Genomic DNA, 27486 nt, shown 5'->3' on the forward strand with positions numbered 1-27486 from the left:
ATCAGATAGAGTTGCCGAGCTGAAATATTTGGTATTTCAACACTGTGTGTGTAAAACACTCATTACCAAGCAGATGTGCTTACATAAAATGCCAAGCTTCATTAATATTAATCTTGCTAGATTCTCTTTGGTTTACCATGTTGCCAGAATCCAGCCTGCTTGTTTAGATTATTCAAAGGATTATTCAAAGGATTTTAAGAACCAAGAAAAGTTAAATATGTTGCATGAAGAGACAACAATAAAAGTAAGGGTCTTGGGCAAAATAGTTCATTTATTTCTTTCCTTAAAAACAACACAAAGGCAAGAAAGAAAGAAAAAAAAAAAAAAGGATTTTTCCAAGATAGCACAGAGAAGTGGGGGATTTAACTTATCCTCCCCCATTGTCCTATCAGGTCATTTCTGCATTTGTTTCTAACTTTTTTTTCATTCTTCAGCCAAAATGGCTTACATATAAATCAGTGGGGGCAGGCATACCACCAGCAATTTAAGAGGCATGACACAGGAAAAGGAAAAAGCAAACTCATCGGCCAATGCTTCAAGTTAAGAAGAGATTTTAAATATGATTGGATATAATTTGAGTGAGGAGAAGTGAGGTGGATCTTTTATCCTGCTGATTTGTACAGCTTAATTTATTAATATATATCTGGGGAAAGATGAAGGAATTATTCTGTTCAGCATGAGCTAATAATCTTCAATAGTAATAAGTTATTTTTAAAGGGCACCCTTGCCCTGGCTCAAGACATGGAGGAAGGCTCATCCGATGTATAAACTAGTATTTGAAATTATCATATGTACATTTTTGCAAAACTAATAAGTTAAAATATAGTGGAAAGTTATTTCAAATTTCCAAACATAATTCCATTTGATTATGGAATAATTGACTTAATTGGACAAAATTAGAAGAAAAAGAAATTGATAAAGGATGCAGCAAGAGAAGAGAATTTTAAAAAGTTGATACATTTGGGCTAAGTATATTTGAAAAGTTTCAGAGTATGTATATAATATAAACAAACAGCAAGAAAGAGCTAGATGAAAGTGCAGCATCTACCACCCATTATATTAAAAAGCCAATCCCAAAATGGGTTAATATTTCATTGGCAAAGCATGAATCCCAGCTTCAATTCTCATCACTTCCAACTGAATGATAGCTTGCAGTGCCCCTTAGTGTCACTTCCACTAAGTGAATACAGTATTCTGATATTTGAATGTAAATATAACTCCAGAACATACACTTTTTAAATATGGAAACTTCACGTGTCATTCATGAAGTTTTACAAAGATTCCACATGATGTTATCTATCTGCATCATCCATACATGTTTCACTAGTATTTAAGTTCTGCTTTTTTCTTGCTACAAGAAATTGGTTATGGATGGAAAGAACATAGATAGTCTTTTTTAGGGTGTAATAGAAAAAATGTATAACTGAATTCCAGTGAAAGAAGTTGCATGAAAAAGGCACCTCCTCTCTTTTTCAGTGGCCGTGACTTGCCATGTGTTTATGGCTTCAGAGCCATCTAAGAAATAAAATAAAACTGGTGCGTTTTCTAAACAAGCTGTAAATTGTCCACTGGGATCCTTCCAAAAAGCCCTAACTCCAGTGAAATTGAATTTTTTATTTGCTAGTCATTTTTCTTTCTACTTTTGGCAAACAGCTTATGTAGCTTTTTTGCTGAATAGATTCTGAAATAAGATCAGTTTAATAATTTTGAAGCACTGTTCTTTCTTTGTGGATTCTCAAGATTGTCACTGGGTTTGAAAGTTATTTCCGGTGTTTTAATGACTGGGAGCTTTAAGGGGAATGAGGACAAACTGTCCCCAGTGTTTCCAGCCGAAATTAATCTTTTGGCCTAAGTCCGCTTACTTTAGGAAATCAAATTCAATAAAAAAGTCCTTCTCCCAGCAACACAAAAATATGGTGATTAGACATGTCCTTCTCATTTGCCCTTATTGAGCACTGGGTAAATGTTACTAATCCTTCAACCATTGTCAATAAAGTATTTACAGAGTATCTGTTCCTGGATAATCCACAAATACATATACAAATGGCACAGGAAGGATAGTGGTTTATAACGCTCAGTCATTTAGAGAACTTCAAAACAAATGATGACTCTATAGTCTGCTTTGGAAACTCATAATTCAACTCCATTTTTTTCTTAACATACTCATCTTCTTCAATATAGTAGTACAAAGAAACACTGGGAAAGAATCAGGCAAATGAAAATTCTCCTCTAGTAGAAGATACTATTTACTAGATTATTTCTTGCCTTTGCATTACCACAATATTGGAAATATTTCCCTTGATCTTGTGGAACATCTCCAGACCTTCAGAGCATGCCTTTAGGAAGTATTATAGGATTGCCTTTCTCTACCCACTACCCTCCTCTTTATGGCATTAAATCTGGATCCAACTGAGTGTTACTAATATATGTGCAAGATGAGATACATTTAAGCCAGAACCAATACTTTGACCCAATGGATACATCTGTAATTTTGGAGAGCTTGTTGTAAGCACTGACACAAAATACATGCAACTAGAACTATTATCCATTCACAAAATGTTCACCATTATTATCAGCATTTACTAGATCTTTAACTGGAAGCTCAAGGAAGCTGGATAATTGCATCCATACCATGTACTCCCATCCCCACACTGTGCTTCAATGTTCCTTAATCTGGTGTTGTTAAACTATAACTACTATAATCCCCAACCAATAAGACCAAAGATAGTGTCTTCCACATTTTTTGAGATGTAATTTCCAGATTTTTCTGGTTTGACATAACTACTGGATTCATTAGAATTAGAATTCCCAAACTGGAGAATACCGGGCAATTTATCCCTGAATGTAATATTTGCTTATACTGGTTGAGAATAAGAAGTGGGGTTTCTGTACAGAGTATGAATGCCAGGATAGGCACATTTCAAAAATAATTAGGAAAAAATGTTTCAGATCATGCACACATCAGTAATTCTCTTTTATTCATTAAAGCAATCTGTTCTTTTTAAATCTTCCATGTGTATGGAAAAAAGTTGTAGCTGCTTTAGGAGTTGAATTAAACTGTCATCTCAAATCTTATAGAAAGGCCTCAAATTGTATCAATCATGACAAATTGTGTAATATGCTCAGATAAATAGGAATCTCAGAACATCTCATTGTCCTCATGAGAAATATGTAGAGTCCTGAAAGCCACAGTATGTGAAACAGGTTGGCACTTGCCTGGCAAGAAATGACACAAAGCTATTTACTTTCCCCTTATTTATTTAACCTTTGTGGTGAATATTTATTAAGGGAAACAGAATTGGAAGAAGCTGAGCGTGGTTTTAAAACTGGAGGAAAAATATCAATAATCTATGCTATGCTGATTATATTATCCCAGTAGCCAAAAATGCAAACGATATGCAAGATCTGGTAATGAAGTCAAGGAGCACAGTGACAAATTAAATATAAAGAAGACCAAACTAATGACAGAGGTGTCAAACTCAATTTCATTAAGAGCCGCATCAGGGCTGTGTTTGACCTCAGGGGGCCGGTTGGGCATGGCCAGGGTAGGCCAACTCAACGTTACTCATGTCAGGGGCACCTATGGTGGCCCAAGCACTCTGCCAAAGAAAACAGAACTCGAGAGGGCCGCATACAGAGCTCCATTTTTGCTGGCAGAGGGACTGCAAGCTGGTCCTTTGCTGTTTCCAGGGTGGCCCTGCAAGCCAGATCTAAGCACCCCATGGTTCAGATCCAGCCTGCAGGCCTTGAGTTTGACACCTGAGGTACAACAATCAGTCTTATAATGCACAGTGAAGATATCAAAGTGGTAAATAGTAAATGGCTTCTTCCTTTTAGGAGGATCAACCATCAACTATAGATGCAAGCAATGAATACACTGCAGACTAATACTTGGTAAAGCATCCATGAAATCCTTAGAAAAGATGTCCCAAAAGTATTTTTTCCAAAAAGCATCAAGAAAGTCCAGTTGCCTTTTGGAAAAAACACCTTTAAGACAACCATGACCTGGATGATTGAAAATCTCCACAGACACTTAGAAAAGATATTCAGATCAAATGCCATGTTATGTCTATACCTACAAAGTTCAGAATTGTGTAAGCAATATTATTCCCTCTGACACTGTGGAAGTGAAAGTTAAGTTTTGAAGAAGTAGGATTGAAAGATTGTGGATGTCTTTGAAATTTGAGTTGGAGAAAACTCCTGAGAACCATGTGGACAGCCAAGAAAACAAAAATTGGATCATTGAACAAAGCAACCAGAGTTCTCACCCAAGTCACAAATAATCAGTCTCCAATACTTTGGAGTTAGAAAGGTGGAAGGAAAAGACAAGAGGTTGGCCAGCAGGAAGGTGGATTGGCTCAGTTACAGTGGCAATGAGTGCATCTAAAAGACCAGGTTAGGGATAGATCATCACAGAGAACATTTGCTGACATATCTTGATAATACATAACCTTTTCAAAGCAGACTTATTTTTTTCAGGATTGAGCAGAAAAATAATAGACTGTTTAAAAAAAAGCAAAAAGATGCTGGAGGTCATGCAAGGTTGAAATCACTATTTCTGAATCATTTTGAAACGTCCATAGTTTTAATAAGTATATTACAACATACGATATGGACTAAATAGGATTGTCATATCTGGACTGCAAAAAACTGGACAACAGATGGAAGCAAAGTATCAAGGCTGTTCTGACCATCTTCTACTGTCACTTGGATTTTTCTACCATCTGTTCATCATCTGGATATAGTACTTACCAGAAATTTACATCATGAGAATAAGGAAATACTTTTACTGTGGATATTCCTATAATTCATGTGGCATTTCTGTTTGGGTTGTTGCTGAATGTTTACACATAGAAGGCGCCTCTCAAGGTAATATAATTTTTGTTAGAGATCATAATTTTTGTCATTGTTTAATCTTTTTGTTTATCAAACAATGCAATCTTCTTCCCGATTAGCACATGCTTTAATCATACATGATAATTTCATATGCCAATCAAAACAAATTTTAAAATCATTGTAAATCACATTCGGAATAAAGGCAGAAGCGTATGCCCTTTCTCTATATTTCATGGACTTTTTTGGCAGAGATATTTCATTGAGGGAAAAAGTCCCCCTTCAAAGAGGCATGTTATTTACAGGCTTTCTGAATATGTTGTTGTTGTTCTTAGTTGCGAAGTTGTGTCTGACCCATCGCGGCTCCATGGACAACATTCCTCCAGGCCTTCCTGACCTCTACCATCCTCCGGAGTCTATTTAAGCTCACGCCAACTGCTTCAGTGGCTCCATCTAGCCACCTGTCGTCCCCTTCTTCTTTTGCCCTCAATCTTCCCCAGCATTAGGGTCTTCTCCAGTGAGTCCTTCTTTCTCATTAGGCGGCCAAAGTATTGAGTTTCATCTTCAGAATCTGACCTTCTAAAGAGCAGTCAGGGTTGAACTCCTCTAGGACTGACCGGTTTGATCGCCTCACAGTCCAAGGGACAATCCAAGGGACTTTCTGAACATACTTTTCTATTTTCATTTCAATTCTCTCTCAAGAACTTTGTATGAGAAGCCCTGATCTTAATTGGCTTTCATTGAAAAATAGATATGAAGAGATGAGCAATTATGTTAACATTTGAAGAAAAGGATAACTTTTTCCCATGTGCAAAATCTAAAAATGGGAGTAGAAAATGGGAGTAAAAAACTTCCATACTGTTATAAGAACGGGCCAGCTCAGGCGAAATCTAAGGCTAGCAGCCATTCTGTTTCCTGAAGCAGTGTTGCTCCATACCTCCATACCTCTTCACTTAGCCAATGTCAATAATGATGAGGATATAGGCAAACCAAACTCTTTGATGCTTCTCAGAACAAGGCTGATAAAACCTGCACAAACCAGAATAAGTGGCGCGACACCCTTTTTCCTTGTCCAAATCAATAATCAGGTCCCATTAAAAGTGTTTGCTGACATGTAAGTGGTTCCTATTGTAGACTGAGTTTCTAATGGAGACTACTGTCTGAGATTTGTAAAGATGCACAATGTACGGGCCACTTTCAAATAAACTGGATATACCTACAATTTCTACCCATTGTAAATACCGTATTTCTGTCCTAAGCAGTCAGTCCAAGTAAAAGAGCTTGGTTATCAGAGAGGAAGAAATCCTGTAATTCTCCTTAAGTACATACATGCATGAACTTATTTACTTATCTCAAAATGATTAAAGAAAATAAGAAATTTGAGGCCAAAAAAACAGAACATTCATTAAATGGAGACTTTTTTTCTTTTTCTTGCTTAACCTCAAATTGTTTTCAACTCATAAACTTATCTTTGTCTGGTTTAAATGAATAAAGTGAAGAATTACCTCCAGTTATGAGGCCATAATGTTGTCTGTAGCGTTAACTAATGGAAGAAGAAATAAAAAACAAATCACAAATACAGTTGGTGCTTGCAATAAAAACACCAAAATAATACTGAAAAATAAGGGCATTTAACTCTTGATTGTGGGATTAGAAAGTAGGGTTTGAGCTGTGATCTTAATGTTAACCTCTGTAAGCGGCAGTATTTTTTGATATTTATAATGACAGTGTCAACATTTAAGGAAGTTAGAGCTCTACAGTTCAATTATTATACTTAGCCTCATTTGGGAAAACTCTCTGTTGACATTGGTGCGGTTTCCTTCATTCTCTCTTGCCTTTTTAACACGCATCATGGCAGAACTTGAATTTGAAATGTTTCGCCAAAATCAGTTCAAATCAGACTTGAGCTTTTCCCAATGGCATGGATAATCACATGCCCGCCGTCCCCTCTTTCTCATGGCAACTTGGACGCAGGCATAGGAATGTTTTACAAGTTGACATTATGTTTTTGAAAGGCACAGTGAATAAATGATACATGAAATGAGATTTGACAGTTGAAAAAGAATGAGGAAAAATTGCCATGCAAAAAATAGGCGGCTTTCTTTTTCTTCTGTATGTTTCAACAGCAGCAGCTGAAACTAGTCACCCTTTCTATCGAGATAAGTAATGTGCTCAATGTATGAAAATTGATTCAATCCGCTTTAAAAGTTGTTTTTTTATAATATAATTTTATTAAACTTATTAGAGTATAAAACACAAATGAAAATGGGAAATGGGGAAAGAGCGAAGTGTCAGATAAAGGAGAAAAAATGAAAAAAGTATTAACTTTCCACTCTTTTCAGTGCAGTAGAATGAACATAATAACGTTATAATCTCAACATTTTACTTTGCATACTCAGTATATCCTACCAGTAGTGGGATTCAAATAATTTAACAACCAGTTCTCTGCCCTAATGACCGGCTGGGTAGGCATGGCCACGGTGGGCATGGCCAGGGATGTGACAGGCAGCATTTGGCCTCCTGCACCCACCTGGGAAGCAAAAATGGGGTGCCACACACCCCCACCCCATTTTGGGCCTAGTGGGCCTCCCTGCAGCCTCCTGGGAGCAAAAATGGGGTGCGTGGGGACTCCTGGAATGGGCAGGAAGGGGAGAGGCAGGGACAGCCAGCAATTTAACAACCGGTTCAGCCAAAGTGGTGAGAACCGGTTGAATCCCACCACTGTATCCCACCCATTTCTATAACAAAAATAAAAGCCTAATAATTATATCCCAAAATCAAAGTTTTATTTTCTTTGTATCTCAAGCACAAAATCCAGAAGTGATTTCCACTTAGAAACAAGGTTAAATGCATTCTTCTCTTTGATCAAAACAGTAAATTTGATGGTCTCCATCAGTTTCTCTAACCATTTTTCCATTGTCGGAATTAGTATATCTTTCCATTTGGGCGCTGGTTGCCAAGTGCCAAATTTTGATCATGTGACCATGGGGATGCTGTGACAGTTATAAGTGCAAGGTATGTTTCTAAGTCACTTTTTTCAGTGCTGTTGTAACTTGGAACAGTCACTAAATGAATGGTTGTAAGTGGAGGAATAGCTGTACACCTATGGGTTGAGCTGCTTGTCGCCGACAAACAGGGAAAGTTGTGGCATTTTTTCCTCTTTTTAATAGTATTCTAATAAAATTTCCCTTGAAATATAATGGGGGGAAAGTTCAAGAAATATAATTTTTTGTTCCTTGAGAGCAACTATAGGTAGTCCTTGACTTACAACAGTTCATTTAGTGACCATTCAAAATTACAGTGGCACTGAAAAAAAGTGACTTATGACCATTTTTCACATTTAAAACAATTGGTACATCCCCATAGTCACATGCTTGGCAACTTACTCATATTTATGAGCGACGCAATGTTCTGGGATCATGTGATCACCTTTTGCGACCTTCTGACAAACAAAGGCAAAGAAGAAGGCAGATTCACTTAATAACCATGTTACTATGAGTTGTGGGGGCACAGTGGTTAGAATGCAGGCTACTTCTGCTGCCTGCCATCTGCCAGCAGTTCAGCAGCTAGATTCTCTTCAGCTCAAGGTTGACTCAGTCTTCCATCCTTCCGAGGTCAGATAAAATGAGGACCCAGATTGTTGGGGGCAATATGCTGACTCTGTAAAGCCCTTAGAGACAGCTGTAAAGCACTGTGAAGTGGTATATAAGTACTATTGCTATTGCTACTAACTTAACAACTGCAATGATTCACTTAAAAACTGTGGCAAGAAAGGCATAAAATGGGGCAAAACTCACTTAACAAGTGTCTCACTTAGCAACAGAAATTTTGGGGTTAATTGTGGTCGTCCATTGAGGACTACCTATACAGTGTATATATGAGATTCTCTTCCACAAGTTAGCTTGGAACATGTTTTAGTGAAATTGATAGAAAATAAGCAGTTTAATGATGAAGAATCTATGTATTCTAGCTTCAATTTCATGCCCATATATCTCTTGGGACCTGTTGTTTCGGTACATGAACAAGAACAATGCTATTACAAAGGCCTTTCTTGAAAACTTTTCAATAGCATATTTGGGCACTTTGAGAAGAGGACACTAGACCAGCCCAGACTCTGATTTTTTAAAGTTCCTTTTAAGTTTCCTCAGTTATCAAATCACTAATATGAACTCTTTTGTTCTATGTTCTATTTTTACTAGAAGGTAAAACGGTGAAATGCTTCCTGCTGTCCTCTCTAGTCCCTTCAGCTGAAAATATCCAGCTTTTTTCAAGGGTTTTGAATATATTTATAAGGCCAGCATCAGTGGAGCCTAACTAAAGCCAACGGACTCAATTCTGTATAATGATTTCACAACTGCAAAAAACTATGGATGTGTGTGTGCAGAGGTGCTTCTATTATATACTGTACATAAGATATCTGCAACAAAGGGTTTAATTTTAAGTGATACCCTTTCAGGTAACTCAATAAAATATTTCTACCAGTGGGGGAACTGTCTTATCTCCTGTCAACATTACAATATATCTTCCAAAAAAAGGAAGTAAAATAAAGTGTGTTACACTTCCTTTTGTCAAACCATATTTCAGGCTGTGAAACAGAACAATAATGCAATATACAATGTGGTTGCAATGAGTCAAGGGCAACTCTGAAAACATGGAGGGAAAACTGCTCTCAGTTAAAAGTGATGTCTACCTGGCTGACTTATATCAGCCCGGTCCTGAAACCAGGATGTGCACCTGACAATTCATTCTGGGCATAGAATTTCTGAAAAGTGATTTTATATAAGGTTACATTTAACACACTACATTCAATACATTAACATAGTCGCTCTCAAGGTACAGGATGCTTCCATTCTGTTTTCCTTATGTGGCTGGGCAGAGATCTCCTGTAAAGAATGCCATCTATCAAATGGTATAATGAGAGGGGCTAGGAGGAAGACATTCTCTTAGTAGGTGCTGTCCCACCCTCAAGGCAAAGAAATGAAATGGTATAGGGTCTCCTGCTTGAGCAAGGGATTGGACAAGAAGATCACCAAGTCCCTTCCAACTCTATTATTCTGTTCTGTTCTGTTTTACTTTACTCTACTCTAGTTCACTCCACTGCACTCCGTTCCATTCTACGAGAGTCCCCATTCTTAGGGTCTTCTGGAAAAATGGCTGACCTGTGGGTCTTTCAGAGGTCATTGGGGATCAATTGCAGAACCATTGACAATAGAATTAGTTTTATTGTAATAATATATTGTATTATATTTTCTCTTCTTAAATTGACCATAATCATATTGAACTGATCTTCTTCTTGTGCCATATCTGTCATCGGACATTGGTGATCATGTTGGCAATACTATCTTTATCAACAACCACATAAAAAAGGGCTGTTGAGTTTTGTCCAAGCCAATCCCTTGGATTTTGAAGTCATGCTGTTCTTATTTGCCTTCAACCTTTCCTTGGAGGATTAAGTGAAATGTGCTGTATTTTTCTGGGTGTCGCATCACAAGTCCAAAATATTCTAACTTTCACGTTTTTATAGTTTTGATGATTTCTCTTGGCTTTCCCAGGCGGCTTATCACCTCCTCATTTCTGATTTTGTCAACCCAACGTATATGCAACAGTTGTCAGTAAATCCACATTTCAAATGCTTCTAGTCTCTTCAAGTGGCTTTCTGTCAAAGACCAACTCTTCACTCCGTAGAGCAGGATAGAAAAGATGTAGCATCTGAAAACCCTGGTTTTCAATCTTAGGCTTATGTTGGACTACAGAATACCTTTTTCATTTTTAAGAATGCTGTTTGAGCTTTCTCTATCCTTGTTTTTACTTCAGTGGTCATGTTCCAGCTTTCATGTAAATTAGAACTGAGGTACGTGATCCTTTCAACTTTTTCTAGTGATATTCCTTCTGAAGTTATCAGTGGTAAATTAATGGGTTGTTTGCTGAGGATCATGATCTTGGTTTTTGAGCTTCAAGCCATATTTTTCAGATATTTCTGTGACTCTGTTGATGAGGAACTGAAGGTCTTCATGTTTACTGGCAAGCAGAACTGTGTCATCAGCTTATCTTAAGTTGTTGATCCGAATACCATTTACTTTGAGGCCAGCATCGATGTTTTCTAGTGCTTCATTGAAATTGAATTGATACTGTGTGTAAATTTAATTTTAAGTGCCCATTTTATATGAGGTGGGCCTATTAGGAGAGGACGGTTCTTGTATAAAACCATATCCTATAGCATTTTAAAAACTATTTTTATTGATATAAATAATACAATTAAGGAGAAGCCACATTTTAGAAATGGCACAAGTTCATATATAGATTTATTATAACTTGTAAGATTTGCTATTTGCCATTGATATTCATATTTTACTAAGAATAATTAGTAGCTATTGAAATGACATGGTATACTTACATATATCATGTCATTTAAAATAAACACTGAAGTATTGGAAATTTTAACCTAAATTTATGATGTCTGTAAATTCTGTTTATAAATTTGTGTTTACCTTCTCTTTTTTTACTTTTTTGCATTTTTTTATATGCAAAAAATATTCTTACTTTCAAAAATATTTTAACAGTTAAAATATTCATTCTTCTCCCACTTAAGTAGGAAAAGGATAGAAATTGTATTAGTTCTAGCATACTTTTGAAGTTTTTAAGCCCTCTGACTTGTTTCTCTTTTAACATCAAAACATATTCACAGAGAGTAAAAAGAGGCATTTGTAATGGGAATGTATATGTTAATATATGTGGTTTTGCAAGTGTATTTCAACCCAGTTTGAAGTCAGAGATATCCTTAAAGTCTTGTAAGAACTATCTTCTCCATCAGTCCCAGCAATAAAGGAAAGTTGCTTTTTATATGAAATGCCCTTCTATATTGACTGGCTCTCTTTTTAAACTCAAGCAAACACTGGGTTGCTTCTGCTTTTAGGAAAATGTATTTTAAGATTTGTTCCCTGATTTAAAAATGCTCTTTCTTGCATGGAACATTCTGGATCAGGAAATTGTCTTTGAGTCAAATATAGACCTCGGAACAAACTTTATCTTGTCACGTTCTTAGAAAGAGATCTGTTATGTTTAAAACCTGAAAATTCTTTGTCAAGAAAACTGGATTTTAATGCTACTGACCATCAGAATTTGTTTCATGTCTAGAGCAGCTTGCCTTAGATTAAAAAGATCACAACATGCCTATAGCTTTTATGTTTTCAGATGCAAGCAGTCATGCAATGACCCTGCAGATAAACTTTATCAGGATTAACTTTATCAGAAATTATTGCATTACAAGCTGATATAATATTCATTGCACTGAACCTTTGATGGGAAAAAAGACTTATTCTAAGCTGTCTATCTGTTTTCTGTTGGCTAGCAGACATCTTTGTATATAACAAACAGCCTGCAATGTCATTATGGAGAAAAATCAGAGAAGTGAACGGCACAAGCTGGAATCAGAAAAGAAAAGGAAACTGAACTGAGAGAGGCAATAATGTTAGTTCTAGTTCTACAACTATTCATTTAGTGATTATTCAAACTGACAATAGCATTTTAAAAAGTGACCTATGACCAGTCCTTGCAATTTTAGCTGTCACAGCATCTCCACAATCACGTGACCAAAACTTGGCGACCAGCATGTATTTATGATGCCTGCAGGGTCTCGAAGTCACACAATCACCATTTGCAACCTTCCCAGTCAACTTCCAACAAACAAAGTCAATGGAGGAACCGGGATTCACTTAATGTTTGTGCAATTTATTTAACAACTGAAGGGGTTCACTTAACAAACATGGCAAAATGGTCATAAAATCAGGCCCAACTCACTTAACAAACACTTTGCTTCGCAATGGAAATTCTATTCCCAATTGTAAATTGAGGATTACCTGTAAGTGACGAAAGTAAGCAGAGACATATTACATAGAAACATGCAAAGGACGTCCCTTGAGAATTCTGGGAGTGGAGATCCTCATGTCTGAATGCGGCTGAAGTTGAGATATACTGCTTTAAGCAAAGAAAGGAGATAAAATTGAAGTTATTCTGCTAGCCACTGTAACTGTACGTATTTTTTGCCCCACTGGTCAACACTTTTACAAGTACAGAATCCAAGTATACAAGGAATTAAATTTAAACATTTCTAGCCCATTCTAGCCTGTCCCTTTAAATAAAATGGAAGTGGCAAGTTACCTTCTTCACCTACACAAGCAAAGAGGTTTGCTAAAGTGATACCTGCTATTTTGTCCCCTTTTTTTGAGTTAGCTTGAAAAAGTGACTAACAAAGAGCTCCAAATAGGAACTCAAAGATGTTTTAGCTCCAGAAACAAATATAGCTCCAGAAATGAACAGAAAGAGGAGAAGAGACATGGATCTCCAATCCTCAAGACAGGATTTACAATGTCCTCTGAAGTTTCTGGTTGGGCTTTGTTATTCACTATCCTTGATAGCCACCTAGTGGCAAAGCTAACTTTTACTAGCTTCCTGCCAAGTTGAACTCAAAAGCTAACTCAAAAGCTAAGGTCAAAATAGCATCTCATCAATTAAGTGCTCAGAGTGCATGTAGCAGCCATCCAGAGTTTGCTTTTGATCTTACAAAATCCATAGTTCTTCCGGTCTTAATGCCCTTGCCTCCATCTTGCAGAGCTATGGAAAAAAGCAGGTAGAGGGGCAATGAAATACAAAGGATTCTCTTTGGGTTGATCTTTGCCTTTCCTCCAATTCACTCCCATATTTGAGGTATCTGCAAAAATGGATATGCAAAAAACAATTGGTCTGGGCAAGGATCGTACAGGTCATACAATCTAGGTTTCAAATCCAGCCTGAGTCCTGCCTTATGAAACCTGATTGGGTTTTGGTGAAATCTGATTCAGCAGAACCCCTTACAGCCTGCAAATTTACTGAATGAACTACTTCCAATCAAATCGCATTGTGACTGGCATTAAGAGATTAGTTTATCCCTCCACCCCCACCCCCACCCCACTCCAGCCGCATTTCAGCTGACTTTGTGTTGCTTAGTCAGACCAAATATGGCTCCTTGCTCAGACTCCTTGAGGTGCTGGCTGTGCCGAAGCCTCTTTCTGTCCATGATGTCCCTCTAGTTCTCTTTTCTTCTTCTGGGGAATCTGCAGGTCCATCTGGAACATGAATGGCTATGATTTGCTTCAGGAAACACCAGGTACTGGGCAATAAGTTTAATTTTGTTCATTCAGTTTGTTTTAGGAAGGAAAATGCTGTTCTCAAACTTTCTTGAAGTTTCCAAGTAAGTCAAGGAAATGTGACTTCACTGAAGCTGAGTGGGGTACTAATAAAATCTTCCTAGATCTGAACTGTGAAAGTAAAACCCTGTATTTGTTAACATCTACATTTCACTACTAAGCAACACTTACACATTGCTTCAAAAATGCACTTGGGTATTTGAGGGAAAAGCAAGAAGTGCTTTCTAAGAGGGATGTGGACCGTTTCATCCAAAGGGTTGAGGGTTGTTCCCCAAATTCATCTCCCTTAAAGAAAGGACAGTGGGTGTGAAATACATTCATAGCTTTAGTTTCTTTGAAGAGGAGTAAAGAATAGCACAACTTTTGTGAGGATAAGCATTATGGGTTTTTTCAACTTGATTAGCAGGAAGTTTTGCAGTGCTAGTTTATTGTCTTCTAATTTCTGAGCAAACATTCTCTAAGAAGCCAATATATCACAATAATCTGCTTGACCTTCAGATTCTTCCAAACATTGGAGGTTCCTGGAAATGTGGAGAAGCAACTCTTCATTTTTAACTCTATCCTGCAGAACCTCTCTGCCCCATTCATTCCCAAAATAGCTCAGAGTCTTAAAGGTAATAATCTAAAACAGTGGTTCTCAACATGAGTGGACTTCAACTCCCAGAAATCCTCAATCAACCATTTTCAGGAATTCTGGGAGTTGAAGTCCACCCATCTTAAAATATTGCAAGGTAGAAAAACATTGATCTAAGATATACATTTAATGAAAGGTCTAAATGCTCAAAGAGGAACATTCTACAAGGCTTTTTATAATTAAAAAAAAAAACTGTTGACAAGAAACAAACTAATGTGATTACAATCATATATGTCCTCTTAGATAAGGTGACCAACCGTCCTCCTTTAGGAAGGACAGTTTGTCTTTTGTAAGTTCTGTCCTCTCTCGAAAAGTGTCCTCCTACATGTGCTCTTTTTTGATATTTGAAGACTAATCTGTAAATCTCAGTATTTGATCAATGACGATCTGATCCGTTGTATGTGATGCGACGTATTTGTATTTGACATGACGATTCGTCAAGGCTCGGTACAGTGCGGAGAGACGCAACTATGAGATGCATGCGCTCCACACAGGAGAACTGTGTCGAGACAGTGTGCTGCATGCAAGAGTGCGCTGCGCACAAGTGTCTTTGTTTTTTTTCTTCAATTTATTTGTGTCCTCCTTCTCATTGTAAAAAAGTTGGTCACCCTATCTTAGAGTGTATTTCTATGACAGCTGTTTTGGATCTCTCCATTAGCACTGTAGGGCAAATACAGGTTGTCCTCAACTTACAACAGTTCATTTAGTGATTGTTCAAAGTTACAACGGCATTGAAAAAAGTGACTTATGACCGTTTTTTAAAGTTATGACTTTTGCAGCATCCCCATGATCATATGATCAAAATTCAGATGCTTGGCAATTAGTTCATACTTATGACTGTTGCAGCATCCCAGGGTCATTTGATCACTTTTTGCAACTTTCCAACAACCAAAATCAATGAGGAAGCCAGATTCCCTTACAACCAGGTTACAAAACTTACTAACTGCAGTGGTTCACTTAACAACTGTGACAAGAGATGTCACAAAATGGAGCAAAACACACTTAACATTAATTTTGGGCTCAATTGTGGTCATAAGTCGAGGACGACCTGTACATGTAAGTATACAATAGAAATCTATAATTCTGGAATGTGATATTAAAGCCTATTATTCTCTCCCCTCCCCCACTGATATGCAAATCCAAATGACTCACTGATACTGCACCGTATTGAATAGGGCACATATCCATTCTAAGACTCCTTTTGAAGGAAGTGATACTGCATGATAATACATCCAGAAATCAATTTCTATTGAAAAAAAAGTGTGAAGATTGGATTCATCGTTAAATATTTTTATTTTTAATTTATTTATTTGATTTTTTTAAATTCCACCTTTATTACTCTGTAAGTAAATCAAAACACCAAACATGCATAATATGCTCTTTCCTTTCCTTCCATTTTCTCCGCAACAACCCCACGAGGTGGATTGGACTGAGAAAGAACGACTGACTCAAAGTTACCCCATCGGCTTTCATGTTTAAGGCAGAACTAGAACTCACAGTCCTCTCTTAACGCCTACACCAAATAAGTCCATTTGGGCATTCTGAATAATCGCAGTATAGTACCAATAAAGCAGAATATTTGTAACTTGGGGTTGAAATGAACTTGGTTGTTTTCCTACAGACGTTTCATTAACCAAACTAGGTAACATCATCAGCAATGATGATGTTGCCTAGCTGGGGTAATGAAGTATCATATTTCATTACCCCAACTATGTAACATCATCAGTGCTGATGATATTACCTAGTTTGGTTAATGAATGTCTATAAGAAAACAGCCAACCACGAAGAGCACCAAGGACCCCATAGAATGTAGTTCTGGATGGACTATGCTATTTCAAATAACATATGAGAGACTGCTTAATTCTGGAGTGTGTTTCCCTGGAGTGTTAAAGTAAGTGGAGGAACCTTATGTTAAGAACTGTCATACAAAAGGGTATCTAAATATGTCAGAGAAAAACATTTAAAGACGAAACGTCTACCTGGTGCTGTATGTTAATATCCGATGTAGACAAAGACTTCTTTCCCACCTGGGAGCGGAAGAGATATAAACCTCTATCTGCTAGTTCAAATTATAAACCCAGATTAGCTATATTGCATGATTATTCAATATAAAAATATTTTTGAGGCTGAAAATCCCAGTTTCAATACTCCCCTGATTAATGTCCTTCTAATGTGTTGGACTAGAGTTTCCATTGCTCACAACTGGTGGGTTATGGGGATTATGAAAACTATAGTCTGATATATCTGGAAATACCAGATCTTTTCTTTTTTCATTTTCTCATAATATTTTGGGATTTCAAGGTACAATCCCATCCAAATCAGTGGTGGGATTCAAATTTCTTTACTACTGGTTCTGTGGGCATGGCTTGGTGGGCGTGGCAGGGGAAGGATACTGTAAAATCTCCAGTCAGAGGTGGTATTTGCCGGTTCTCCAAACTACTCAAAATTTCCGCTGCTGGTTCTCCAGAACTGGTCAGAACCTGCTGAATATCACCACTGGGTGGGATGCTACCGGTTCTGCCTGGCTCTATAGAACCAGTAGCTCTGAAGAGCAGCAGACACCGAACCAGTTCTGTGTTTACTGCTGTTTGGCCCACCTGTCCGCCCGTCCTTACCTGTCCTTTATTTCCTCCTTTTTCAACCTCAACTGCTTTGCACGGCACAGTTGAGGTTGAAAAAGCAGGAAAAAAGAGGCTTTTCAAACACTGTGCACCTGCGTGCTGCGCTTTTCATCTCTCCAGGTGGCACAGCTGATGGGTTTTTTACAGGTGTGCGCAGCGTAGTTACCGAACCGGTAGTAACACCGGTTGAATCCCACCCCTGATCCAAATGACTTGTTCTCCATTTGGAGTTACTTTCACTCAGCTGTAGTTTAGATCTCACCCCTGTGACTGTTCAAAGGTAAAACAAAAAATTAACAAGGTATCAGGGAAGGGTGGGCATTAAGGACCATATATCACCCATTATACACAAATTCCATTTAGTGTAGATAATGTTTGCACAGATACAGGTAATCCTTAATTTATGACCACAGCTGGGGCCAGAATTTCCATTGCTAAGCAAGGGGGTTGTTAAGTAAGTCACGTCTGATTTTATGATATTTTTGTCATGGTTGTTAAACAAACCTCTGCAGCTGTTAAGTGAATTACATGTTCAATAGGTGAATCCAGCTTCCACTATTAACGTTAGAAGCCAGATGGGAAGATCACAAATGGTGACCACAGGGCCAGTGGGATCAGTGGTGGGATTCAAATTATTTTACTACCAGTTCTCTGGGCATGGCTTGGTGGGCATGGCATGGCTTGGTGGGAATAGCTTGGTAGGAATGGCAGGGGAAGGATACTGCAAAACCCCATTCCCTCCCCACCCCACTAACCTGCTTTCCAGCTCCGTTCTCCTATGCAAGGCAACAAAAGAAGACCCAGCCAATCAGCTGGGACTTGGGAGGCAGAGAATAGGTGGGGGCGGGGCTAGTCAGAGGTGGTATTCCGAACTACTCAAAATTTCCACTACCAGTTCTCCAAATTACTCAAAATTTCTGCTATCGGTTCTCCAGAACTGGTCAGAACCTGCTGAATACCGCCTCTGCGTGGGATGCTGCAACATTGTAAATACACGCCAGTTGCCAAGCGCTTAAATTTTGATCATGTGACTGTGGAGCTCCTGCAATGGTAAAAAGTGTGAGGACTGATTCTAAGTCCCTTTTTTCAGTGCTATTGTAACTTTGAATGATTGCTAAATAAATGGTTGTAAGTCAAGGACTGTATTTACTTGAAAAAGACATCTATATGCCTCCACCCTTATGTGCAGTCCATGTACAATGTGCAATTGAGAGCAGTCCACGAAAAACATTGTTTTTTGAGAATCTATGAACCCGGTAAAAAAAAAAATCTTGTCTGGTACAATATCATCAGAGGTGGTATTCAGCAGGTTCTGACCAGTTCTGGAAACCCGTAACAGAAATTTTGAGTAGTTTGGAGAACCGGCAAATACCACCTCTGACTGGAGATTTTATAGTATCCTTCCCCTGCCACACCCACCAGCCACGCCCAGAGAACTGGTAGTAAAAAAAATTGAAACCCACCACTGAATATCATAGTACATGAAATACTTTCAGCTGTGATTTACATAATTATTTTAATTCCAATGATTATCTGAAGAAACCCTTGCTCTGATTTAATATCTGCTGACTCTAACATAAACTTCCTTTATTGGAGATACCAAAGGTATTATTTTACTTTAGCAAATGCAGTTTCACATATGAAAACGTGTAGTATCTGTAGTCACTTCGTTTTGTGCAGTCAGGAAAAATAATTATCAGGGAAAATTTAAATGATCATTTTTTCACTTCCCTTTTTCCAAAATACTTCTTGTCTTCACTAACAATTCTCTTTAAATACAAGTTCATGCCCTACCAGCTATTTCTCCACCTTAATTAAATTACCCAATATTATCCACCCTCAGCATATTTCCATGAAACCGCTTTGGGGACACCAGTTCTGAAAGTTAATCATTGTATTGTTTATCAGTTGATGATTGATTTATAAAGGTTCGTGGCTTCAACATGCACCACCCATGGTACAGTTTGTTGAAATACTCAGTTAACTTAAATGGTGCATTTTATGGCTATAGCATAATTTAATTATTTTATGGCAGAACAGGGTATTAGCTTAAGACGCTTGCTAGGAAAATCAAACAGCAAGAAAGAGCAATATTATTTTGTTTAGGTGGTATTTTATTAAAGTTAGACATAGCTATTTTGAATGATCTGGGTTTATTGCAAGTTGTTTCGATCGCTGTTCCTTATCTGAGTGAAAGTGAAAAGATCTTAATCTAAACAGTTGATTCTAAACCCTAAACTACATACTTAAAATAAATATTTTTAAAAAATTAATAAAATATGGTTGCATTATTAGAGGGACAGTATATATATAGACATTCTATCTCTTATTTATTTATATTAAGGTTTAAACACACAAACACCAAGTTACTGTGGAACAGGACCAGCAATTCCAGTAAATCCTAAACTGTACTTTCCTATAGCAATAAGTAATGAGTCCGTCTCTGTTCCTGTCAGATTTGAATGGGAAATAAACTATTTTCCAACATTAGACAAACTTATGGTCATCAAAATACTGTTGATATAAACTTGCTATAGTCTATTCCAGTGGTGGCTAACCTTTTTGGGCTCCTGTGCCCAAAATTGTGCACACGTTTGCACACTCACGCTTGCATGCCAGTACCCAGAAGGCAATGCATGCCCCCCAGGTCCCCTACGCATGTGTGCGTAATCCCCCCCCCAGCCACCACTGCCATCCCATTACCTGCACTGTGCCTCACAGCTGATTTTCAGCTGGTTTGAGGCTTTTTTCAGTCTCCCAAAGGCTTGAGGAAGGCTTCTGCATGCTTTGCAGGCCAAAAACTAGCCCCGTTTCATCACTTCTGGTATTTTCAGAAAAACAGGAAGTGACAAAATGGGACTAGTTTTCAGCCTGCAAAGCTTGCAGACGCTTTCCTCAAGCCTTTGGGAGACTGAAAAAGGCCTCAAACTGGCTGAAAATCAGCTGTGAGGCACGTGCATGTGCAGTGAGATAAGTTTGCCTGCAGCTTGTGTGCTGGCACAAATGGCTCTGCGTGCCACCTGTGGCACGTGTGCCATAGGTTCGCCATCACGGGTCTATTCATTTTAGAAAACCCTAAATTCCTTTTTCCTCTACTCCACAAATTCTTTCATTCATTTACCCGCACTTTGTTTTGGGATCTGGCATGGATAAAAAGTAAAATCTGAGAGCTCAGTCCTTATCTAACCTTATTGACCAAACAGACTATACATGTTTCAAAATTCGGGAGGGGGGACTTTTAGCTTGAACATTTGTAAAATTAATTATTAATTATTGTTAAAAGATCAATAGTTTAAAAAAAAATAAAGATCTCCCCTCTGGGCAGTATTTTTTTTAATCCTAAAATTGCAAGCTCTACTGAAAGCCATGATAGTTAAAGAGGCCTAAAATTGGGTTCAGTTTGAAATGTTTTTGTAGCTACTTTAAGAAAATGTCCTAAAGTAAAATGCAGCATCAGTGGCTCTCTTGGTCCTTTATGACCTTAGTTCTTCGTGTGGTTGCACTTGCCCAAGTGGAACTTCTACATAATGTGAAGGGCCTCTTAGACCTGTACATTTTGCTGTCAGTTGTAGCCAGCTGTAGTTTTTCCATAAATACATCTCATGGACCAGGACCATTTATGTCCTTTCCTGGATCAGGTATGATTTTTCATGGCCATATATACCTCAGATACCTTTTGTTTGGATTACTATAACACAGTCTACATGGAGTTGGTCATGAAGACCACTTGGAAAGTTTAGATAGTTCAGCATGCAGTGGTCCAAGTATTTATGAGCACATCTGAGTTTGCTCGTGTGACATCTCTACTTCAGAAGCTGAACTGATTTTTAGGAAAAAATCAAGAAATTGTTATAAAATCCTTCTTATGTCAGTTTTGGAAGCCATATTCCACCCTGCCACATAGCCTGAGGAGTTGGGAGGGAGGTGATTTCAATTGAGTAGTTCTAAGTAGACAAAACAACATTTTTTTCTTAGTTCAAGGTTATTAAGTGTGGCGCAGCAGAGAAAAAGGATCTTACACTGAGACAGATCATGACTGGCCCATGTGATGTGATGATGGGAGAAAAAGGGATGGATTGTAGTTTGGGACATTGTGAGAAATCCAGGAAACTTTAGTTTTGAGATTTCACAGATATGCCAGGTGCTATTCTAATAAAGGTACTTTTGAGATTATGCTTGTTTCGGAGTTACTGATTGGAATGGAGGTTTGCTGGAACGCTGACATCAGACCCTGGATAGCTGCAAGATTCTCTTTCTCCAACTAGATTTCTTTATCCTAGAAGATCTGGCAGGGTTGGCCAGCCATACGTCCCAATGACAAAATAATGCCATCATGTGGGTCTTTGGAAGCATGTCTGCCCTATTGCTTTCTCATCCTTTGGAACAGCATTCATTTTCTACTCTATCTCTGAATATTCCTCACCCAATCCATGTTGTCTTTTAAGAAGACTTGGGCAGTGGAATTTGCAAAGCTGTGTCCAATATGTATTTTCTTTTTTTATATCTCCCAGTGGAAAAAAAATCCAACAATTCCCTTGGGATGTTTGTGGGTATTATTGTTGGTTTCTGTTTGGCTTTTAATTTTTGTATTTATGTACCAATCACTAGTGCTTTCACCACAAAAGCTATCTAAGTGGCTTAATTAATAATGAAAACCAAACATTCCACCCCTTCAGGGATAGGTTGCAGAAGATACAACACAAGGAAAGGAGCCTCTGGCAGCAGGTACATGGTTCCCATTATAACCATGTGAGAAAAAGGGGTTCCATCCACAGCATTAATTACTTTCTTGTTCTTCCTTACAGAGTAGTTGGTCGTTATAATTTCTGCAAGGAAGAATCCTGGGTCCATTGCATTTTCTCCTAATATCACATATCTTGGAATAAACAGGAACCTTCTTGAAATAACTGGTCTAGACACCCAAGGCTAGATCAATAGATAGTAGTCAGGAAATCTGTGCTGGGACAAACAACTATGTGAAACCCCAGTCATATGACAAAAAGGGGGTTGGGGAGAGAATTTGTTAAACCTATGAAATCTGTGCTCCGTTTTCTAAATTCCTATCTTCGCTAAAAGCTATTTTATTGGGCCTTGTATTCTTATACCTGAATGAGCATAAGCGTTTAGGGTTTTTTTGTTAATGTAGTTGAAGAATTTTTCTCATTTGGTTTTAAAGTACAGGCTTTAATGTTGTTTTTAAATCTTTTTTAAAACTTTGAAAAAAATAATCTAGGACTTCCCATAAATGAAAGGAAAGCACCTGCATATTACCCATTACCATAGCCAGAAAAAAATGTCCCAGATTTAATTAATCCACTCATTAAAGTTAATAGCAAAAACGTCCTTATATGAAGTTGGAAGCATTTCTTACAAATCATTTTCAAACAGGGCATAGTTCCATTCTAAAAATTATGCAATAACATCCAAATATTAAAAAGAACATAATAAGCAATGAAAACAATTCAATGAAATTTTGGGAAAGTGGATTCATTGTAATAACGTACAACTAAAAATGTCTTCAGTCCACTCCTGGATTCTGTCTGCGTATATTTCTCATTTTGGGAAGTTCTGAACATTTTGGGAACTTCTGAACTGTTTTTTTGTAATTTGGTGGTTAAAAGAAGTTTCAAGACAATGCTTTGATTGGCAATCTCACTGCCTCAATCAAGGACTTTTATAGCAATGCTTTGTACAGCTCAAAAATGTTTTGGAAGAAGATCTTCTGACCTAACCCAAGCACACAGTCTTCCTATTATTAACTAAAGCAGCCACATCTCTTTTTCCAGCTTCCAGGTGAACCTTCAAAAAGATGCTATTGCTTTAATAATTGCATGGAAGCTGAAAACAAGACATGTCTGCTTTAATTAGTGCCAGGAAGATGCTGTAAATGTGAAATCAAACACATTTCTTTCTAACATTTTTTAAAGAATGCACAGGTATGTTTTATAGCAATCCAGGTATTGTTCAACCAAGATTCCTACATATATTTCATTTCCAAGGAAAATTCATTACAAAGGGGAAGACTGAACCACTACTCAGCACTTTTGGATAGTACAAGCAACTTTTCATCTGAGACTGATGAAGAGATCCTAAGAGGCTGATTTAAGAGTTAAGAAGTCCTTGGTTCAAATTGATTTTAATTTGATTTCTACAGCCACCCAACTCTCAAAAGCAATTCTAGGTGGCTTACAATTCAGTGGAAGCATTAAAAAGAAAGAAAGACATGAGATGCAAAAGACAACAAAAGAAGACAATAATGCAATAATGCAATAATAAAATAAAAAGAATAAAAAAGTCAAAATGAGAGGATAATAGAATTAAAGGCCATCGTTGTATAGAACATGGGTGTCAAACTCGAAACATCACGTTGCCGTCATGTGACGCATCATGACGTATTTCCCCTTCGTGGAGCTGGGATGGGTGTGACCTGCACATGATGCATCCGTCCCACTGGCCGCCAGTTTGACACCATGGTATAGAACATTCAGAAATCATTCTGGATAAATTCATCTTTCTATCATACATTTGCCAGTACAGAGACACACATCTTTTCCTGCATCAAAGATTGTCTTTGGCAACTACCAATACTGTAACTGTGCTTCCCAAAACTGTGGGCAAATTCAAGACAAAATGGAAAGTTCATTTTATTTCATTTTCATTTAATTTAAGCCTTAAAATAGATACTATGATTACAATGTTATGTATTGAAAAGCACACACGAGATATAACCATGCGATACATGGAAAAATAATTGGCAATATTTTGAGGTTTCTGGAGGCTTCAGAAGTGTTAACTCAAGAGAGCCTTCAATCCTTAGCAACTTGTTGCATTTCAGATACAATAGACTGTCTCTTTTCTAATTAACATAATCTTGTTGTCTGGAAGTGATAGAAGTTGCAATCCAACACATCTGGGGAAAATAGCTTGGAGAAAAACCAATATATTACATATTTCCCTCTCTTTCCAGAGAAGTGAAGAAATTCAGAGTTAGTGCTAAAACATTTATTTTCTTGAATGAGTGGGAATATTGGACACTTGATATATCTTTGTAATAAGCAAAGTGTTTCTTTAACATCTGCAAGCAGAACTTTCTGATAACAAAATGGTCCATAGCAATAGCATAAAGGATTAATTTTGAATCAGAGAGCAATGGTTACTCATTTGTCAAGCTATTTCATCCTAGTTCACTCCTGCTGAAAATGTTATGCTTGTCCTTCTCTCTACCCAAACCCAGATCCAATCCTTAGCTATTTCTCAATGTATCCAGAAAAAAGCTTTGACTATCAGCAGTTTCCCTTCCTAACTGGCTCAGTTTTATAATTGACTTGTTTTGCAAAGAAAAATATCTTCAATTTAAGCTTTCCACAGATCTAAGTAAATAAAATTTGTTAATATCTATGGAATAAATTTTTATTTTCATTGCTATGATCTTACCAGGCAGATACAGATCCATTTCAAACTCTGAAGGATGTCACATTTCCAAGGTTGGAATGAAATTTCAAGATAGTAATATTAAATCATAATTTTGGCCAAAATGGTTTAGACATTGTATTTTAGCACTTCCAAACAGTAATAAGCTAAGGTGAAGCAGTTTTGGCTTTTTTTTTTTAAAGTCTGTATGTATTTTCCTTGACAAATAAATGCAAGATATGATGGGGAAAACATAGGAAACTTACAAATGGAGAATGGCTTAGTCACCTCTGTAAAGAAAGCAGGATAAATAAATAAATAAATAAACCCCTCTAGAAGCCATGGCTCTTCTAAAGGACAGGAGTCTTTATATATTAATCATAATGCCGTTCCCCAAAATAATCATCAGTTGTGCTATTAGTAATTCACAGTATATGATGATCAAAGATGGGATGGAAGGGGATGGTTGATAAAATAATAAATTAACCAGTTTCATTTTTGTATCATTCTTTTACACACAACTTTCTATCCATTGCACATGGCTGTGTGAATTATTAAAACTTTTGATGTTCTGCTAATTTATAATCAAGCCAAGTACTGGCTGACTGAGAACATCCCACAAGCTCTCGCCAAGTTTGAATGTTCCTTTAGCACAAAAATCCTGTTGTAGTTTACATTAAGGGAGCCTAATTTCCCTCCAATCTGGATACTCTCCAGATATACTGTATGTATCTGGGGGATCAGAATTATCTTACTCCTCCTGAACAGTGATGGGATTCAATATTTTTTACTACCAGTTCTGTGGGCGTGGCTTGGTGGGCGTGGCAGGGGAAGGATACTGTAAAACTCTCCAGTCAGAGGTGGTATTTGGCGGTTCTGTGAACTACTCAACATTTCTACCAGTTTTCCAGAACTGGTCAGAACCTGCTGAATACTACCTCCACTCCTGATACTCAATAATAAGAGATGAGCCAGATAATTGGAAGACACCCAGATTAGGAAAAGCTGCCATGCTGGTTGGCAAGTTGTCCTATTGTCAAAAGGAAATGTAAAGTCTATGCAGTCTTGTGAGCTTTGCAGCTTTGTCTTAAACAGCTGCATAGTATAAATGACATTTATGGAGTTGAATGAAGCAGTTTTGACTTGTGGGTAATTTAAAGAAAGGTTTCGCTTATTGGCTTCCTATTTACTTTGCAGTTTTATTAAAGCCACGAGAACCCCATGAGCTTTTCTCCCTATAGGTATCTTTCTTGAGGGAGCCCTTTTCACTAAAGGTCATTTTCCTTGAATCTTTTGAGAGGCCTAAAAAGTCTATTAGAGAAATTTAAGTTTTTTTTTTAAAAAAAAAATCTAACTATAGATGTTGCTTTGTAAGAAATTCCAAGCTTTAAGATTTATTTTAAAAAAAAAGTTAATCCCATGTACATGAAACTTCCTGTGGAAATCTGCAGGATTTCCACACAATTGCTCTAGCAACACTGTCCCTTGGAAAGTCAGTTGCAAATATTAACCACCCTTGCTAACCTCACAACTCCTAGTTGTCATTCAAAAAGCCAGAAAATAGCTGTTTGTAAGCTGTGTGTGTCTGGAGCTCCAGATTCATACATGCTTGCCTGCCTGCCTGCCTGACCTCTTTATGAGTGGCAGCGTGGATTGTCCCTCTGACATCTACTCCTGCTTCTCTTCCCCCACCAAGTTGGCTAGTAACCCATAAATGTTCTGCACCCTTCTGATTCAGCAGAATTCCACAGGGGTGCTTATTAACACATGGGGGAAGGGGAAAAGGGCTCTGTAATTGTTAAGACATGAATTTAGGCAAAAGGCAAATGGGATTTGATGGTGTGGAAAGACAATCCCTGTTTACTAAAGTCTGACAAAATACAGGCTGGGGAGGGAAGGGGGATCATCTCCTTTTGGAAGTAGTCAAAAAGCAAATATATCCTCAGGTCATGGAAAAGGGGCAGGAACAAAATATTGACTTTACAGGGGGACAGGGGAAAAAATCATCCTTTAAAACACATACAAACCGTTTAAACATAGATGGCTAGATTCAGCACAAGATCTTAAAACAGCAAGCTGGTTGAAAATTTTGCTTGACAGCTTTTGGTGTCATTTCTTGCTGTGGTGAGCAAGTCATGCAGTAAACTATTTTCTGTTAATTTTTTCATCTGAGATAACTTGGCCAAGAAATGATTAGCACAAAAGTAAGTTTGCCCTAATCTGAAGAGAATAGGAAGGGATGAAGAGTGAGAAAGCTGTACTGAAGTTATCTGTTAACTACATCAAGTGCCTCCGATTGGAAGAGTTCGTTCTTCCTATCTCTTTGGCTTTCAGTACCCTGCCCCCTTCACATTGTCTTGTCTTTTTTTAATCTTAAGGTATGGCCCAAAATGACTACTTCAAGCACAATAGAGGTTTTCATCTTTTTCCTTTGAAATAGAGCTGTGAAAGCAGGCGTCGGGAATCTTCCTACCTGCTTTGTTACTGGCAATCAGAAGAAATCCTCTTCCCCAACGCTTGACTTTGAAGTCACACAAGTAACCAGAATCCATTCTTTCAAAGTGCACAGCAGCAGTTCAGGCCGAGACAAGCTGATTTGCAATCTACCCAGCAGTTCCAAACCCTGAATGTCAGAGCCTGGGGAAAAGCATAACTAGGTTGTCACTTGGAATGGAGTTTGGTCAGTGGTCGGAGATCTATATTCTCAGATAGATAGGACTTTGTCCACAAACTGGAATTTGAAATTTCAACGGGGGGGAAAAAACAGAAGGGATGGTTTGAGAGATGATTGTGCTGGCGTGGATTC

At 37.7% G+C, this 27486-nt stretch overlaps 1 protein-coding gene and 1 long non-coding RNA gene across 5 annotated transcripts in view; one reads left to right on the forward strand and one right to left on the reverse strand.

Annotated features, from left to right (window-relative positions):
* HNF4A (hepatocyte nuclear factor 4 alpha) overlaps nucleotides 1-27486 on the forward strand; it is a 70238-nt gene that overhangs the window by 4893 nt on the left and 37859 nt on the right. Inside the window, exon 1 of one of the 3 annotated variants that reach the window (XM_087929049.1) lies at nucleotides 13892-13975. The exons of the other annotated variants lie outside the window; for them this stretch is intronic. Within the exon in view, the coding sequence (XP_087785175.1) occupies nucleotides 13942-13975 (34 nt within the window). The 5' untranslated portion in view covers nucleotides 13892-13941. Of the gene's footprint in view, nucleotides 1-13891; nucleotides 13976-27486 lie in introns of those variants that run through there. 3 annotated transcript variants of the gene reach the window in all.
* On the reverse strand, nucleotides 6315-27482 carry LOC113434241 (uncharacterized). Of its 2 annotated transcripts, none has more exons than XR_015742707.1 (3): nucleotides 27154-27482; nucleotides 12690-13934; nucleotides 6315-10818 (listed from the first exon to the last, which is right to left on the reverse strand). It is a non-coding gene; the product is annotated as an uncharacterized LOC113434241 (long non-coding RNA). The 2 variants fall into 2 exon arrangements; XR_015742706.1 differs by lacking the exon at nucleotides 27154-27482 and having other exon boundaries at nucleotides 8733-9496; nucleotides 9556-10818; nucleotides 12690-13629.

Source organism: Pseudonaja textilis, chromosome 3 (genome assembly GCF_049901715.1).
Source record: "Pseudonaja textilis isolate UNSWEBS1 chromosome 3, rPseTex1.2, whole genome shotgun sequence".
In the NCBI taxonomy this organism is placed as follows: Eukaryota; Metazoa; Chordata; class Lepidosauria; order Squamata; family Elapidae; genus Pseudonaja; species Pseudonaja textilis.